This window comes from Topomyia yanbarensis, chromosome 2, assembly GCF_030247195.1.
Source record: "Topomyia yanbarensis strain Yona2022 chromosome 2, ASM3024719v1, whole genome shotgun sequence".
Classification (NCBI taxonomy): domain Eukaryota; kingdom Metazoa; phylum Arthropoda; class Insecta; order Diptera; family Culicidae; genus Topomyia; species Topomyia yanbarensis.
The window spans coordinates 250,478,012-250,491,966 of record NC_080671.1 but is presented as its reverse complement, the minus strand read 5'-3'; the positions used below and the strand labels follow the sequence as shown (position 1 = coordinate 250,491,966).

At 41.4% G+C, this 13,955-nt stretch overlaps 1 protein-coding gene across 5 annotated transcripts in view; it reads right to left on the bottom strand.

Annotated features, from left to right (window-relative positions):
• Positions 1 to 9,175: 9,175 nt before the first annotated feature.
• LOC131683057 (scavenger receptor class B member 1) overlaps positions 9,176 to 13,955 on the bottom strand; it is a 1,664,068-nt gene continuing 1,659,288 nt past the window's right edge. For all 5 annotated transcript variants that reach the window (XM_058964873.1, XM_058964871.1, XM_058964874.1 and 2 more), the window contains one exon: positions 9,176 to 9,533. In XM_058964873.1, the coding sequence (XP_058820856.1) occupies positions 9,234 to 9,533 (300 nt within the window). In that variant the 3' untranslated portion in view covers positions 9,176 to 9,233. The remainder of the gene's footprint in view (positions 9,534 to 13,955) is intronic.

The following is a 13,955-nucleotide window of genomic DNA, read 5'->3' as shown; positions in this document are numbered from 1 at the left end:
AAAATAGGGTGGTTCTAAAATGATTGAATTAAATTGGATTTAATTGTATTTTTCTACTTTTTTGTGTTGTTACTAAGTTTATTTAAATTATCATTTCTAGGAGTATATTTAAGTGTTTGGTCGTTAACTTATAGTTTAATTAAAAATGGCTGCTTCACGCTTTACATTTGATCAAGCCAGTGAGTTGTTAGTAAAGTGGTATTCTGATTTGAAAGTTGAATTTCTTTCGGATGATGAGCTTGACCATGAACTGATAGTTCGGTCTGTCATCATAGGGGAAAGTTTTGATCGAACACGCAAACGGAGATGGTTAAGGGATCAGCTAAAAGCTGAGAGGGAGAATTCGACTGAAAAACGTTCGCTCCACGTGTCAATCGATTCAGGCAAAGAGATTACTGTATGTACTCAAAAATATTCGGACTTGAAAAAGGCTTTGGGGCAAGAAGAGAATGACGACGCAAAGATGGCGTATTATGCGAGGATGTTGCATGTGGGCGTGCGCATAGTGACCGTTTTGTCTAACGCACGTGGCTCGCCCAATTTGCATAGTTTTTTACAAAATACACTGGTTGAATTAGTGGAAACCATTGACCCAATTTTCGGTAATTTAACAATTCCCAATCAGAATAATCAGGATAACGATGATTCGGAGGAACATACGCCAGACGAAGATGAAATAAATCAGGAAGCAGAAAACGAAGATCAGGAAATAATTAACAACCCTAGGCAGTCAGTTTTATCGCAGGCTGACCTTGAATGGATCCACTCATTGCAGGCAAGAATAGTAGATTTGGAACACGAGTTAGCACGACGCAGGGAAGTAAAAGATGCCGGGACGCAAACCTTTTTTGACTTTGCCATGCCGTCAAATAGCCAATCGTACCGCAATCCTAATTTTCCTGATTCCTCTCCTGCTAGTTTTACATCCCTAATCCGCCAGAATCCTTTTATTTCCTCTTCAAATTACCCTAGATTTCAAAATATTAACCAGATTCTTCAGAAATTCGTCCAACAATTCCGATTCAAAATGCCACATACTCCGTTCATTCCCTCCCTGGCAATAACCCACTTCCTATACCGAACCGTACGTCCGCTAATGCATATTCTATCCCTATTCAGAACCGCCACTGTTTGCCGGTATCTAAATGGAACATCACAAAATATAGCGGTGATGACCAAGGTTTGAAGCTGAATGAGTTTTTGGAACTGATTCAGGTTTTATCCCAAGCTGAGCACGTGTCAGATGTGGAACTGTTTGAGTCGGCAGTACATTTGTTTGCGGGATCAGCCCTTAAGTGGTATATGACTCAGCGAACCACAGGCAGATTGCTGAATTGGCAGCATCTTGTCTTCGAGTTGAAACGAACCTATATGCACCCTGATCTGGACGCCCTGATAAAAATGAAAATTTATCAGCGGAGGCAACAAAAACACGAATCCTTCCATGAATACTACTTTGAGCTAGAGAAACTTTTTCGCACGATGAGTGTGCAAATTCCCGAACACGAGAAAGTTCAAATACTTCAGCAAAATATGCGGGTTGATTATAAACGGCAAATGACATTCATCCCCATTATAGATTTGGAAACACTGGTCGCCGCCGGTCAGAAACTGGACGCGCTGAATTTCTCGGCGTACAACAAGGTCTTTGGTACCGAGAAGACTATTCAGGCCGTCCAAGGGACAGAGTCCAATCCCAAAAAGAAGGCAAACAAGCAACCACAATCTCAGCACAGTGAGCCAATCGCTACGGTTTCGCAACCGAATAGGAATGTTTCTAACACATCCACCAATCCTCAAAACAATCAGTCGCGGGCAAACCAACCTCCCCCAAAAAGTAATGAGCTCTCTCACAATGTGTCGACGAATCAAGGCTCGTCGCGTAATCCCACCGCCCGGGAACAGACTGCGATGTCATCTGCATGTCAGTCTCGCCCCCAAATTACTTTGGAAGATTTAATTACCGCGCACTCGCCCCCACCACCCAATACTTGCTACAACTGTGGAAGAATTGGACACCATGTAGCTATGTGCAGATTACCACGTACACTTTTCTGCAGCACTTGTGGTCTTCGAGGGTTCCCGACAAATTATTGTCCCTATTGTCAAAAAAACGGCCCGCACGCGAGCCAAATTCGCCGTTCGCAGTGCCCAGACGCGTAAACCAAATCTCTAGTCTCCCAAGGGTTCCCCCGCCCTTCTGGGAAAATGCAACAGAGAATCTGTACCCCAAATCTTCAGAAACGTTTCAAATAATTTACCCATTTCCAAACGACAACCGACCGTATGTTTCAGTAAAAGTGTACGGCCTTTCGATTCGTGCCCTTCTTGATAGCGGTAGTAATCACACGCTAATCAGTGAAAAAATTTTCAAGCAGTTCAAATATAAAAAGCTGCATCGTCCCTCCAAAAATGTTGTCCTTCGCTCGGCTAGCGGAGATGAACTCCAAATTCTTGGGCAGGTTCAACTGCCATTTACACTCGAAGGTTGTGTTAGAATAATTCCGACACTGGTTGTGGCCAACCTTTCCATCAATTGCATCTGTGGTATGAATTTTTGGGAGAAATTCCTGATTCAACCCACAATGCATGATACCATAAACAGCGAGCGCCAAGCTACCGTCGCGGAAATCAATCAACCCACTCCCGAGACATTTTTAACTTCCAAAGAAAAGGAAGAGATTGAAAAGGTCAAGAGACAATTCGTTCCCGCGCGGGAGGGTGAATTGACTATGACTAGCTGTGCCCAACATCGTATTGTGCTGGCGAAAGAATGGGCAACCAAACCCCCCGTTCGCCAGTTCCCTTACGTAATGTCCCCTAAGACGCAAGATCTGGTTGCCGTTGAGCTTCAGAGACTCTTGGATCTGGGAATTATAGAACGAAGTAGTTCGGATTGGTCGCTCAATTGCGTGCCAGTTATAAAGCCAAATAAAGTGAGATTGTGTTTGGATGCTCGAAAAATTAACGAGAGAACAGTTCGTGATGCGTACCCTTTGCCCCACCCTGGCCGTATTTTGGGTCAACTACCGAATGCAAGATATTTGTCTACAATAGACTTGTCGGAAGCATTCCTCCAAGTACCTTTGGATAAGGAATCGCGAAAGTACACGGCATTTAGTGTACAGGGCAAAGGGCTGTTCCAGTATACCCGTATGCCTTTCGGCTTGGTTAACAGTCCGGCCACATTGGCCCGGCTGATGGACAAGGTTCTAGGTCACGGTATACTGGAACCGTACGTTTTCGTTTACCTCGACGATATCGTCGTGGTAACGGAAACGTTTGCGCATCACCAACAGCTCTTAACTGAGATTGCTCGTCGCTTGAAAGACGCCAATCTGAGCATTAACCTCGAAAAATCGAAGTTTGGAGTGACCGAAATTCCCTTCCTCGGTTATCTTCTACGCACCGATGGTCTTAGAGCCAATCCAGACAAAATTCGCCCTATTGTCGAATATGAAAGGCCTAATACCATAACCAAGCTTAGAAGATTTCTAGGAATGGCGAATTATTACCGGCGCTTCATTCCGGATTTTAGCGGGGTCACTGCTGCCTTATCGGATCTCTTGCAGTCAAAATCCAAAACCATTCGTTGGAGTGAAGCGGCTGAAAAAGCATTCTGCCAGATTAAAGAGCGTCTGATCTCTTCCCCCGTCTTGAAAAGCCCAGATTTCAGTCGCCAATTTACCATACAAACGGATGCAAGCGACGTGGCAGTGGCAGGAGTGTTAATACAAGAGCAAGATGGAACAGAACACGTGATTTCTTACTTCTCGCACAAATTAACCACACCTCAAAAAAACTACCACGCTGCTGAAAAGGAGGCTTTGGCGGCAATCTTATCCATCGATGCTTTCCGCGGGTACATTGAGGGGTACCATTTCACCCTCATTACCGATTCGTCCGCCCTTACACACATCCTGAGTACCAAGTGGAAAGTCGGATCCAGATGCAGCAGATGGGCGTTGAACCTTCAACAGTTTGACATGACCGTCCGGCATCGTAAGGGAAAGGAAAATATTGTGCCGGATGCCTTATCTCGAAGCATCGCGACAGTTGTCGATTCCACTTGGTATTCTTCAATGTTAAGCAAGGTAACCGACCGCCCCGATGACTTCGTGGACTTTAAAGTGGAAGATGGCCAACTTCACAAATTCGTCACTTCCCACAACAATCCTTGTGATGCTCGGTTTGAGTGGAAGCTAGTTCCTCAGCCAGCGGAGTATAACAAGATACTCGAACACTGTCACGACGCTTGTTTTCACCCCGGGTACGATAAAACACTCGCACGAGTTCGACAACGGTTCTACTGGCCCAAAATGGCAGCAGAAGTTCGTCACTATATACAAAAATGCACAACGTGCAAAGAAGTAAAGGCTACGTCTGCACCGATGGCCCCTGAAATGGGAAAAATGAGAATAGCCACACGCCCGTGGCAAATAATCTCAGCCGATTTCATTGGCCCCCTCCCCCGCAGTCGTCGTGGTAGTCAGCACCTGTTCGTAGTTTGCGATTACTTCTCCAAGTGGGTGATGCTCCAACCGGTGAAAAGTGTCGCTAGTTCACCAATGTGCAATATTCTGAGAGACCAATGGTTTCTGCGAAATTCGGTTCCAGAGGTCATAATAACCGACAATGGTAGCAGCTTTGTCTCTAAAGATTTCAAAGAACTTTTAGAGCGGTTCGGAATTGCACATTGGTTGAACTCGCGATACCACTCACAAGCAAATCCAGTTGAGAGAGTAAACCGCACTATCAACGCTGCTATCCGGACGTATGTCAAGGAAGACCAACGTTTGTGGGACACACGAGTTCATGAAATCGAAATGGTGTTGAACACCAGTGTTCACACTTCGACTGGTTTCACGCCGTTTTTTATAACTCATGGTCATGAGTTTTCGGAAGCTGGAAGCGATCACAAGTTAGCACGAAACAATGAGAAGCTTACCACAGATCTGCTTAACGAGCGTCGTAAACGTATGTTTTCCCGTATCTACGAAATAGTTACCACAAATTTGGAAAAAGCGCATAAATCGTCCCAACACCGGTACAATCTTCGTCATCACCGGTTTTCCAAATCATTTGTTGAGGGACAATTAGTGTATCGCCGGAATATGAAACTGTCCAGTGCCGCGGAACATTATAATTCCAAGTACGGCCGGCAATTCCTTCCCTGCCGCGTAAAAGCAAAACTCGGGTCATCCTCCTACGAGCTGCAAGATTTCAGTGGAAAAAGTCTCGGCATTTGGCCGGCCACTCATTTAAAGCCTGGTTAAACATTTCTGCTCGTACGGGACGGTGAATTATACATTAAACAAGCCGTCTGTCTTATTTATTTTCGTCTGGTAACAAAACTTATTTTCGGCAGTGGATAATCCGCTAATTTCGTCGTTTATATATTTACAATTCGTCCTTCCGCTCGCCATAATTGTAGTCGTTAATTTAATTACACTCTACAAAAGAGAAAACAAATTAATACATACAGTATACTTACCTGAAAATCCTTACAAAAACAGTTTTTCTGTCACCGGTTTTAATCAGCACCAGCACAGTTTAGCCATCATTGTATATGTTGAGAAATTTTGACAGATCGGAAGAGTCAGAATGTATCAGGGTTGCAATTCATCGACTAAAGCAACCGAATCGAAGGAGCGTACGCAGCCAGTTTTATGTTGTCGATGTACACTTCTAGGGTGAATGAGTTAATTCTGTGCAATTTCATGTTTTCTCTCATCAATCGAGAGAGTTTTAGAAATTTGCCATGAGTTGACCATTCACATTTCATAAAAGTATCTTTGACTCTTGATGAGAGTTGCAAAGAATACAATTTAGTATTAGGGGCCCCTAGCATAATCCATTTAGAATAGTAAATTCAGGAGTGATTGAGAGAGTGAATGATTTTGTATGTGTCGAGGGTGCATGAATGAGAAATTAGGATGAATGTAAAGAATGATATATTGAAAACATACGTTTTGGTCCAAGCTAAAGCAAACTTGAGACAGAAATGAGTGGAGAAAGATAGTTAAATCTGTTTCTATTAGCTACAGTGTTTTGGTGTCAAACAAAGTGGTTTGACTGTATTGGTTCCGGTCAGTATTTCTGCTCAACATTAGCAATATGGCGATTCTTATTCTGACGCACAATAAGCAATCTCGACAGCAAAACTCTCGTTGTCAACTTGGAAGGCTGGTGGATGGACAACGTCGTACCTGATTTTGACATACACATGAACTTATTACGGTGGCCAATCTCACCTGTACGAATTCACGTATTATAGTGGAAAAGAGCTCCTCTGGCCTATGGACAAATCATTGCACTATAATAGTACTGAACGAGGACAGGCAGAGAGCTACATTGCACGTGATAACCACAGATCAACGCGAAAAAAAAACACTTTGTTTTTTTTCACCCGGCTCCGGGAAAATTGTGACCTTTTACTAGGACGGTCACAATACTACCTTTGGTCACTGAGTCAGCTAAAATTACATTACCATAATTATTGTCATTTTTTGTTTTGCGTGTACATAAATAACAGCGCACGGTCCCCGTTACGTGTTTGACGAGGCCTGTTCTTTGTGTACACCGGTAAAAATATTGTTAGTAAATGTCTAAGTAAAACATAAACGTCACGTCGGTTATCACTCCATGTTTTCATGTTTGAGTTTCGTTTAAGTTTTGCTTAGTAGTCCTGGTTGGTGTCAAAGTTAGATTTTGTTATTTATTTATTTATTTATTTATTTATTTATTTATTTATCTATTTGTTATTTATTCGTTCATTACTATTTATTATATTTATTGAATTACTCATTTTGTATATACAATCTCAATTTATATTATACTTAATTATTATATCATACTATCTCTTGTTATTCTATTAAAATATTATGTAAAACTGGGAAACAAGTTACATGTATTAAAATATTTGTCATTCGCTATAAAAATTTGAATTCAAAAAAATTATATTACGACGCCAACCCTAAACGATAAATGTAAACGTCTGTTGTCATCATCATAACGTCTGCCGTCATCATCATACTGTCATCATGATAATGTCATCGTCATCGAATGCGGGGCGGTTTGATGCGGGTGATCGGAGGCAGGGCCCGGAGGGAAACTGTTTGGAAACCGGACAAGGAGAGGATAAAAGGGTCCAGAATAGCAAGATCCGGTCTCTTATAGTTAATTGAACCCGGTGGAGTAAGTACCAGCACAAGCGGTCACACGTCAAACGTGCCCGCGAGTTTCGTTCGGTAGCCAGTATTGTGTGGAAGACCGGTCCGTGAAGAAAAGCCCTAAGCGGGCAAGTTATACGCTATTGTGTACGCCATTACAACCCTAGTACCTAAAGGGTTTGGTAGTTAACCGTTGTGAAGAAACAACTCGCTCGACTTTGTTGAACTCCCATACAAACAGTGCGCGTAGTGTCACTCCCCGGGTCGCTTTGTGTAAAGCCGGCCTTCGTATAAAAAAAACGGCCGAATTGCTGCTAACGAAGACCCCTCATCATCATCGTCATCGCCAGGCACTGACTGCACCCTCTCCGGCAGGCCCGCCGTTGATCGCCCCGCACCTCCCCTGGATTGCTGCATGTCGACCAACGAGTTACACGGCCGCAACGAAGCACCACGCGGTGCCCAACAAGGAAGATGTCAGCAAAATAAAATGCGCAAGTAAAATTATCCCTTTTTGTTTTAAAATTATTCCCTACCCCAACAAAAAGTGAAATTAAATTAAAATTAAATAAAAATGTCTGGTCTTTAAGTGTAATTTAGCTGTGTCGTCTATTTTTTTGTTAAGTGAGTCCATTTGCTTGTTTCCGCTCAGTTCGACTTCCGCTCAGTGACCTTTGGTATTTGAAGGGTTGAAAGTTCCCCCACGTGTAAATTTCCTCTGGAGACAATAAGAAAATGACCCTAGCCGGTGACTAAGGTGGTACGGCCACCTCGTGTAGTAAAAAGTGAATTGTAACATCCTTTCTCTTGGTTTGTTCTAGAGTTTTGTTGTCGGTTCGACCTTTCACTGCATCCGCAAAGCTTGTTTTAGACGTTTCGTCGATGTGATTTTCACACTCATCCACTCTTCGCTTGGCAGATGATCGCGTAAGTATACGTCGAGGCAGCTCATCCTTATCTCCGCCAGCGTCAGTAGAACGTTTATTAATTCGCACTATTTCTTCACATACTATCTTTTTCACTGTTTGTTTGAAATTTTTAGCCATTTCCTTAACACCCTCGAGATCATCTAATTTTTTGACAATTTCATCTAATCGTTTTTCACTGTGCCTATCCTCGAAATCATTCAGCGCTAGACACGCATCGCACACGAACACGGCATTGTTTATCTTCTGCAATAGCACTATTTCTTCTTCCGTCGCCCCGGGTAGACAACGTACATGAATCGATAATTTACATCAACCGAAGCATTCAACACTCGCATGACCATCAATAATAGGCGTAGCGCACTGAGCACACGGCTGGCTAGAGCTGCCGAGCTCTTTTTCTTCTGCGTTCTTATCCACGGGCATTTGGCCCGGGCAAAAAAAGGCTAACAAAACAGACACTTAGCAGCGATTATGGAGTCTGAAATTTTACAAATATCTCCTTTTCCGAACCACAGATTAACAGCACTTGTTACTTATTTTTGTGCGACCACTTTATCACTCTACATAAATAAAAAATATTTTCGCACAACCAGATATTACACATAAAAATATGTCCATTTGTGATCAGACATAAAAATTAATTGATTACACCGTCAACACAGTAAAAAACAATTGACAATATTGATCTTACATGGTCCAGGGCCTATGGGTTCAGAACCCATAAAAATTAGTTTCATGGGGTAAATTCACGGTGGCTCCATGGTCCGTAAACATGGATCCAGAAAGGGTTCAATATGTTCCACGCCCAGTCTCGGACCCATGCTAGTGGGGGTAGTTTTTAGGGTACTGTAGGGGGAAACACCCATCTTTTTTCGGTCCATCAGATGGTGTTTCTGTGGGTTTTCCATTTGCTCGGGTTATCTCACACCTAGTTGCTTGCCAACCGCGCGTGTGATCGGCAAACTAATGCATAATGCAACAGTGATATGTGTAAGAAATGTCTGATCTCACTGATAGGTGGATTAAATCGGTTTTTAAAAATAACGAAACAACACAGTTGTGATTTAAGGTGGATTAAATAGGTTTAATATATTTAAAAGATGCTTGGAATATTGATATTTTAGTTTTCTATTCACAACAAAAAGTGCTGACGCTCCTGATCCGACCCTTCTTCCTGCTTGGCACTGTTACGTCGCTTGTGATGTGCCTGGTGATGATTTATTACCTCTTTGTATGAACTTGTCGAACTTGAGATGCGATGTAACGTTGAGAAACTTGCAGACAGGGAATATGATACACGAAGTACAGCGAACAGCAGCAACAAACCCCCACCAACAAAGAGAAGGTAATAAACTATACGATCAAAAACCCGTAGATAGTATAAATAAAATAAAAATCTATTTCGTAACGAAGTAGGTAGCTGTTTCATTGTCTGAAAAAAAAGAAACAGAAAATAATATAAGCATTTGGTAAAGGAAAAATCAAGTACATAAAAATTGCTTTTGGATCATAATTCAATCAATTAATTCTTCACAAGCATCGCTTCAAATTTGAATGCATTCTGTTATTCAGCTTATTTTCTTACAAGCAAAATCGAGAAAATCTGTTTTAATCCTCCTAGTGTACAGTGATCGCAATGATACCAAAACGTGAGTTTAATTAATTGTGCTCTACGAGTCGATTTTAGTGATTTGATACGTTAGGAATATTTTTTTTGGAATGTGAGCCCCTTCTTTTGATGTTTACTGAATTGTGATTAATCTACCTAAAAGTGAGATAGACAATTTATTTCTACTAACTTTAAAGATTGAGTCATGACGTCAATGACAAAGTTGTAGAAAATTTTACTACGAGAAAACTTGCTAAACATTCAAACTATCTAAAATTCAATGGTATTGAGATAAAGCACGTTGTTCGTGAAAGGCACCCGAAAAATCATATTTTTATTATAATTTTTTCTGAGATTTTTTCAATTCTTAAATATTCCAAGAAGTTGTTGGAATCGAGAAACTACAGATATTTGTCGAAGACGTCAACATTTTTATTTGAAAACTCAAACTCAAGAATTTTACTGTTTTCAGCGCATTTATGTTATTATATTGCTTCTTTACAACGAAGCAAAGCTATTGATGTCAATTTTTACGCATTCCATTGGTTGTAGGACGAGAAATTAACAAATTAGTAAGGCACCTTGCTTAGTATGGTGAAAATAGGCACTTGACCCTATATAGTACAATTCAGTCAAATTTTAATTTCAAAAATTTTATAATTCTATGTGTGCCTAAACATGCATTTGGAAGGATTTAACGCAATTTGATAAACAAAAGAATTAAAGGAGGGGGGTGGTAAGGGTTTAAGCAGGAAAAAATGTTTTTTTGCGATTTTTTTGGAGCTTTCCGTGAAGCGAATTGATCAAAACTGTTGAAGTCCAATCAGCAAAAAATTAAATAGCAGCCGATGGGAAGGTTGTAACTTTCATTTGAGACTAAGTTTGTGCTAATCAGTCCAAACAGAGGTGACATTTTTTTCCACACACATATACAAGGAAGGAATACTGCAAGAGCCTTGTTCATCGCTGACACTCTGCAACGTCGTATAGATGCCCCAGCTATTCTGGAACAAATCAACATAAACGTCGTTCCTCGAACACTACGCAACAACATTATGTTCAGATTACCATTCCGACGCACTAACTATAGTATGTATGGAGCCATCACTGCTCTGCAACGAATTTTTAACCAGGCAGCTACTGCATTTGATTTCAACGTTTCTCGACAAAATCTGCGTATACGTTTTTCCAGACTGTTTAATCAATTAGCTAACAACACTTGACCGTTTTATTTGTTTTAATTATTGTATGACTATTGTTTTTGTGTACTTGATTGTTAGAAATTAGATTAGTATTAAGGCCAACATCATTGGGGCTTTGTTATGTCTGTTGATGTATTGAACAAATAAATATACACACATACACACAGACATTTTCCGATCTCGACGAATTGAGTCGAATGGCATATGATATTCGGCCCTCCGGGCCGGGATTGCGATTGCATAATCTTTCTATATGAGTAAGACAAATATGTGCCAAAGTCAAAAAAGTCAATTTCAGTAAAAAAATTTTTTTTGAGATTACATCATATCTCAACGTTTCATGCATTTTAAAGTCATTTGGCATCCAAAATACTAATACGATTTTGAAATTTTCTCCCCTTTGAGAATTTTTCACTTCAGTTTATATGGGAATTTGCTGCGTGGTCGCACTCTTCAACTCGTAACTCCGGAACCAGAAGTCCAATCAACAAAGATATCAATCGCAGCCGATGGGAAGGTCGTACCTTTCATTTGAGACTAAGTTTGTACAAATCGGTCCAGCCATCTCTGAGAAACAGAGGTGACATTTTTTTCCACATACACACGTACACACATACATACACACACGGGTTCCGGAAAGGGATATCGACGGTGGACGCCATCCGCATAGTCATCGAGAGCGCGGAGAAAGCGTCGAAGCAAAATAGAAGGGAAACCGCTACTGCACCGTGGTCACGATGGACGTGAAGAACGCGTTCAACAGTGCTAGCCAGCCATCGCCGCAGCGCTGCACAGAATGCGGGTCCGGACTATCTGTACAAGATTCTGGAAAGTTACTTCAAGAACCGAGTACTGGTCTACGAAACGAACATCGGGAAGAGTTCGATTAGGGTCACGGCGCGAGTTCCTCAGGGCTCCATACTCGGCCCAACGCTCTGGAATTTAATGTACAACGGAGTGTTAACACTGGATCTGCCCAGAGGAGTTGAGATCGTCGGTTTTGCAGATGATGTTGTTCTGACGATAACAGGCGAGACCCTTGAGGAGGTGGAGATATTGACAGCAGAGACAATAGATATCATGGAAACGCTGAAGTCAAGTTGCAGCTGGCTCAGCACAAGACTGAGGTAGTGCTGGCCAGCAACTGTAAAAAAATCCAGCGTGTCGAGATCAGCGTCGGGGGCAGTCCATCCCATCGATGCGTGCGCTGAAGTACTTGGGTGTGATGGTCGACGATCGGTTCAATTACAGCAGCCATGTCGACTATGCATGGGAGAAGGCTGCGAGAACGCATTGGCAAGGATCATGCCGAATCCCGGAGGAGCAAGAGGCTGGTATGGAATTTCGTTGGGTCTTAGGAGTGATGCTTCTTGAAGTCACAATTATAAGAGTGCGACCACACATATAAACTGATACCACTATAACAGTCTAAATCACTAATGACACCATCCTATTCAGTTCGTCGAGATCGGAAAAAGTCTGTATGTGTGTGTGCGTGTTTTTTTTTTCGAGAGCAGTAAAAAAAATTTCAGGAAAACCCTGAGTGAGGGAAAATGTACAAAAACCCCAATGACTCAGGGAACGGGTTTAGGCTGCCATCACCCGACCCGCTAAAAACCACTGCTCTTGCCCAGAACCTGATTCCTCCCCGGCACTACCTTACGGCATTACTTCGGGGAGGGGTTTTTATGTGCATAGCACACACTCTAATTCAACTACTTACTAGTTCGTTTCTTCCGCAGGGTTACAGCCCCACTCCTCTACACACCACCAATTCTCTACCATCCACACAGACTGGCAAGTTCTGCATGGCAGTCCAGGCACGTAGCCAGAGGGGGGGCTAGGGGGCTAAAGCCCCTACCGAAACTTTTCTGAAAAAATATTTTTTTACGAAATTTCCTAAACAATTTGTAATACACTTCCGTTTAGTGAATACTCAAGAACTGGTTCAAACATCTTAACGTAAAAATGTTGTAGAAGATATTATGTAGAAGACTTTGCGATAAAATTGATTGCTACAATCATAACAGATTATTACTTATGCAGGTATTCAATAAAACTCAAGCGGTTTGCGAATCTAGTCATGAGAGCCTATGGTGTTTTAGCAAGAATTGTGTACGTATATAGTAGTATAAGACAAAATGTTTAAGGGGAGGTTCTTAATTAAAATTTGCAAAAATTTGACTTTTTTCCATTTTTGGAAAGGTATTAGTGTCTAATATAGTATGTTAAACGGCGCATCAAAACATTTCCTACAGGCCATTGTTCGAAGCGGCGTACTGGCCGCCATGGAACGCTTTCGGCTCGATACGCGCTCATCAGGTAGAAGAGTAGTTCAGGTCTCGAGAACGTATTTCACGCCTTGATCTGTAGAGGCATCGCAGACTAAACGTGAGTTTTCAAACAACCACAGAAACGGTGAAAAACGAAAAATGTGGTCAAAATTGTTAAAATAACATTTTAGTCGGCCATATTGGAATCGCCATTTTCATTTTTTTTAAATTTTAATACATATTAAGGTTAGGTTCAAATTCTTGTTTTTAAACCACAAATTCTTCTTTTGACGATTTTGGATTAAATGCCACTTATTTTTAGGAGGGGCCCACCATATTAGACCAGCCATTTTGAACTATGAAAAACTGACTTCAAATTCGTGACCAGCGATGTCCAAAATACATAATTCTATGCAGTATTGACATTCTACCACGAATAATCGAAAGTGTGCTCAAAACTTTAAACGTGTTTATCTCAAAACACATTTTTTCGAAACGGCGTACAATTTCATTTGAAAACGGTTCAATTTCAAGTCTTCATCTTTTGACCTCTCGAAAGAAACCCTTTTTAATTGGAGCAATGACCCATAAAATCTACAAATTCTTCATATTCACCGTTTATAGTAAATCTTTAAAGTGGAAAAAGGGCTAAAAATCAATCTCAAAGTTTGCGTTCGCACCATTACACAGTGGTTCCATTCATTTGATTCGTATTAGACAAAGGGCAAAAATAACGTGGTAATATGACAGAGAGTTAGTTAGTATGGGGT